The 4,419-nt window shown below is 38.9% G+C and overlaps 1 protein-coding gene across 1 annotated transcript; it reads left to right on the forward strand.

Moving 5' to 3' along the window:
• Positions 1–915: 915 nt before the first annotated feature.
• LOC123988157 lies at positions 916–3,996 on the forward strand. Its single transcript, XM_046287199.1, has 3 exons — positions 916–966; positions 3,406–3,669; positions 3,721–3,996. Exons 1-3 carry the CDS (start codon positions 916–918, stop codon positions 3,994–3,996), a joined length of 591 nt encoding a protein of 196 aa, XP_046143155.1.
• The last annotated feature ends 423 nt before the right edge of the window (positions 3,997–4,419 follow it).

A 4,419-nucleotide genomic window follows, 5' to 3' on the forward strand; every position in this document is an offset into this window, starting at 1 on the left:
TACCCCTTCCACATACGTAGCCATAGCACAGGGAGATAATCTCATCATTTGTGAGACTGTTGGAATAATATTTGTCGGTAGTTCGGCCGTTACAGATTCGCTCGAATGTGACGTTATTGATTGTTTACAGAGTCTAGGACGTTTTTCAATCGGCATTTTCACTTTCACTGTCTCTTATCCAACCGAAATTCACCGCCCCACGTTGGGCGCCAATAATGTAACCGTTCTTTTTGGATACTTTTTCCTACTTTCTACTCGTTTGGTAACGGGGAATTTTTAGGTTGTCTGATAAGAGATATTTGGTAAAAGTCTGCTTATGTATTTTCAAGATAGTTTGTACATTGAGGAACTTTAGCTATTTGTATTAGTATTCTTGATTTAGAAAACGCGGAACGCCACTCCTGGCTTGTAGTGTAACAATTTATACCGAATGTTAGAAACTTTACAAAAAAACGCGGACGCCACTCCTGGCTCGTGGTATAACACTTATACCCGATTATTGATAACTTTACAAAAAACGCGGACGCCACTCCTGGCTCGTAGTGTGATGCTTTGCCGAACGATCTATTGAAACAATCTCGGTTCGTGAGAATAGATGGAATTTAATCAATTGATATATATATATATATATGAAGTTATCAGAACGACGGGAGGTCTTGCCCGTGAGGGATAGAGTTTCACATCGCTGATGGGCACAAAGTATTAACGTCCCGTGTTATCTAGGAATCGTCCAGAGGCACTTTCGTGGTCTCTTGGATTTTTCCAGATTCAGTGGTTCGTTCAGTACCGTGCTTTCCTCACACATAATATATATATAGTAACCCTTGAGATTTGACTGACAAGAATCGAAATTATCAATTTGAACGCAATTAATGGTGTTATTCGTTGCATTGGGCGAGATTGTGTTTATTTGAAATGTCTGGACACTATTGTTTAGAACAACTAAGAGGTCTCGGCAGGGCACGAGTACGTGACCTTGACGATATCTCCGTTACTAATGAACAGTGACCTGTATAAATTGTGTGAATATATAAAAGGATTTTGTTGAATATATAAAGCGCGAAGCACGAATCACATGTGCCACAAACCCAGGAGTCACAAACTGAGTCGCGGCACTGCTTCACTGAATAACTATTTCACAGGTGTTGATGTGAATCGAACAAAGTGTACTTAAGAATTTAGATGTAATTTATTCTTTATATTGGCTACTACGACGAAACCTTCGTTATTCGCGAAGGGGCATCCCTTTAAGCAGTGCCGCGGCTCAGTTTCTGCACGCGACTCCTCCGTTTGAGGCGCATACACGAAGACAGTAGATCGGCAGTTTGACGATTGTACTACGTCTGTTTGACTCGTCTTCGCGTATCGTTTCTCGCCCAACGGACTCTCCTATTTCGCGTCTTAACACTAGAGCTATCGAACGTAGAGTGCTGGATCCTCGATCCTGCATCGACCTCTTTCGATCTATCCTAGGTAGGGATCGATACCGCGTGGGGATCGATGCGCACGCATCTCGGGCGAGTGGGAATCATTGTCGTTTAAGGGGTATACCCCTACTGATCCGAATATATATGTATGTGACATATTAGATGGTTACATGTTATTATATGTACATTGATCTGTGGGAAGCGATCAGCATATTACATTATATCTGATGTAGGTATAGTAATAATGGTATTGTTATCAAATGTACATTGATCTGTGGGAGGGAATCAGTATATTACATTAGATTCAATGTAGATATAGTAATAACGATACTGTTATTATCTATACATTGAACTGTGGGAAGGGATTAGAATATTACATTATATCCAATGTAGATATAGTATCAACGATGTTGTTATCAAATGTACATTGATCTGTAGGAAGGGATCAGTATGTTACATTATATCTAATGTAGATACAGTAATAATGATATTGTTATTAAATGTACATTGATCTGTGGGAAGGGATCAGTATATTACATTATATCTAATGTAGATATAGTAATAACGATACTGTTATTGTATGTACATTGATCTGTGGGAAGGGATCAGTATATTACATTATATCCAATGTAGATATAGTATCAACGATGTTGTTATTGTATGTACATTGATCTGTAGGAAGGAATCAGTATATTAAATTACATCTGATGTAGATATAGTAATAATGATATTGTTATTCAATGTATATTACATATCTAATGTAGATATAGTAATAACGATACTGTTATTATATGAACATTGATCTGTGGGAAGGGATTAGTATATTACATTATATCCAACGTAGATATAGTATAAACGATGTTGTTATCAAATGTACATTGCTTTGTGTGACGGAATCAGTATATTACATTAGATCCAATGTGGATATAGTAATAATGATATTGTTAATAAATGTACATTGATCTGTGGGAAGGGATCAGTATATTACATTATACCTGATGTAGATATAGTAATAACGATACTGTTATTATATGTACATTGATCTGTGGGAGGGGATTAGTATATTACATTATATCCAATGTAGATGTAGTATCATAGATGTTGTTATCAAATGTACATTGATTTGTGTGACGGAATCAGTATATTACATTAGATCCAATGTGGATATAGTAATAATGGTATTGTTATTAAATGTACATTGATTTGTGGGAAGGAATCAGTATATTACATTATATCTAATGTAGATATAGTAATAACGATACTGTTATTCTATGTACATTGATCCTTGTGAAGGGATCAGTATATTACATTATATCCAATGTAGATATAGTATAAACGATGTTGTTATCAAATGTACATTGATCTGTGGGAAGGGATTATATCTAATGTAGATATAGTAATAACGATATTGTTATCAAATGTACATTGATGTGTGGGAAGGGATTAGTATATAACATTATATCCAATGTAGATATAGTATCAACGATGTTGTTATTAAATGTACATTGATCTGTTGGAACGGATCAGTATATTAAATCATATCTAATGTAGATATAGTAATAATGATATTGTTATTAAATGTACATAGTTCTGTGGGATTAAATCAGTATATTAAATTACATCTGATGTAGAGATAGTAGTAATGATATTGTTATTAAATGTATATTACATATCTAATGTAGATACAGTAATAACGATACTGTTATTATATATACATTAATCTGTGGGTAGCAGATCCTCAATTTCTCGTCTCCAGACCCGTGGACATCATTCTCGGAGCAGACGCATACGGCAAGTCATCAAGTCAAATATTATTCGGAACACGTCATCACCGTTGATCGCTCAACTTTCGATCTTCGGTTGGCTCATAATCGGGCCCCTCGAGGGCACTCAGACAATTGGCAGGACTTCTCATCAAGTGACAGTCAATAATACTGATCGCCAATTGAGTGAGTTACTCAGTCGCTTCTGGACGCAGGAAGAGCCATCGCAGGACACGGCACCCTTGCTCACGCTAGACGAGCAGGAGTGCGAAGATCATTTCAGGACCACGCATTCAAGTGACTCCGCAGGAAGATACATCGTGCGATTGCCGCTCAAACTTCATCCAAGAGCACTCGGCAATTCGTATCAGACGGCGCATAACTGTCTTCAGCGGATTCTCAGACGACTCAGCAAGGACGCTCTGTACAAACAGCTGTACACCAAGTTCATGCTCGAATATGAGCAGCTTGGTCACATGGTAAGACTGAACAATGACTCAATAATTAGTCCGTTTCAGTACTTTCTTCAGCATCATGGCGTTCTGAAATTGGGCAGCACGACCACCGCATTGCGTGTGGTGTTCAACGGCTCCAGTCCAACTTCATCAGGATACTCGCTGAACGATCTTCTACATACTGGTCCAAATCTGATGCTGAATATCGCAGATCTGCTCATTTGGATACGCAGATACAAACATCTGTTTGCAACTGACGTCACGAAGATGTACCGACAAATCAAGGTGCATCCAGACGACTGGAGCTTGCAGCAGATACTCTGGCTTGATGACACGCAGAAGGAAACGTAGTACCAGCTGACCACGGTCACGTACGAGACGAATGCTGCACCGTACTTGGCTATCCGAACACTCTTGCAACTCGCTGAGGATGACGGGTCGAAATATCCCTTTGTTGTTGAACCCATCAAAAACGGCAGGTATGTCGATGACATTTTTGGTGGTGCAGATACAGCAGAGCATCTATAGGACGTTGCAAATCAGTTGACGCAACTCTGTCAAGCTGGTGGATTTCCATTGGCAAAATGGCGTTCCACGAGCAAATCGTTGCTAGAAGACCTCGCACCAGATCAGAACAACGCAGCAATTTCATTCGACGACTGCGCAACCAAAATTCTCGGAATTAAATGGATTCCACATCAGGACACACATAACTTTTCGACCATATCTGCTACGCAACGCACGCAGTTTACGAAACGCCTTGTCCTCTCAGAA

Source organism: Osmia bicornis, chromosome 9 (assembly GCF_907164935.1).
Source record: "Osmia bicornis bicornis chromosome 9, iOsmBic2.1, whole genome shotgun sequence".
NCBI lineage: Eukaryota > Metazoa > Arthropoda > Insecta > Hymenoptera > Megachilidae > Osmia > Osmia bicornis.

Bases quoted from the DNA above. Each gene is read 5' to 3' on its own strand.
- LOC123988157 (XM_046287199.1), top strand. From the start codon at position 916: ATGTCTGGACACTATTGTTTAGAACAACTAAGAGGTCTCGGCAGGGCA. The intron at 967-3,405 runs GTACGTGACCTT...TTCTGGACGCAG, and splicing joins GAGGTCTCGGCAGGGCACGA to GAAGAGCCATCGCAGGACAC. The intron at 3,670-3,720 runs GTAAGACTGAAC...TACTTTCTTCAG, and splicing joins ATGAGCAGCTTGGTCACATG to CATCATGGCGTTCTGAAATT.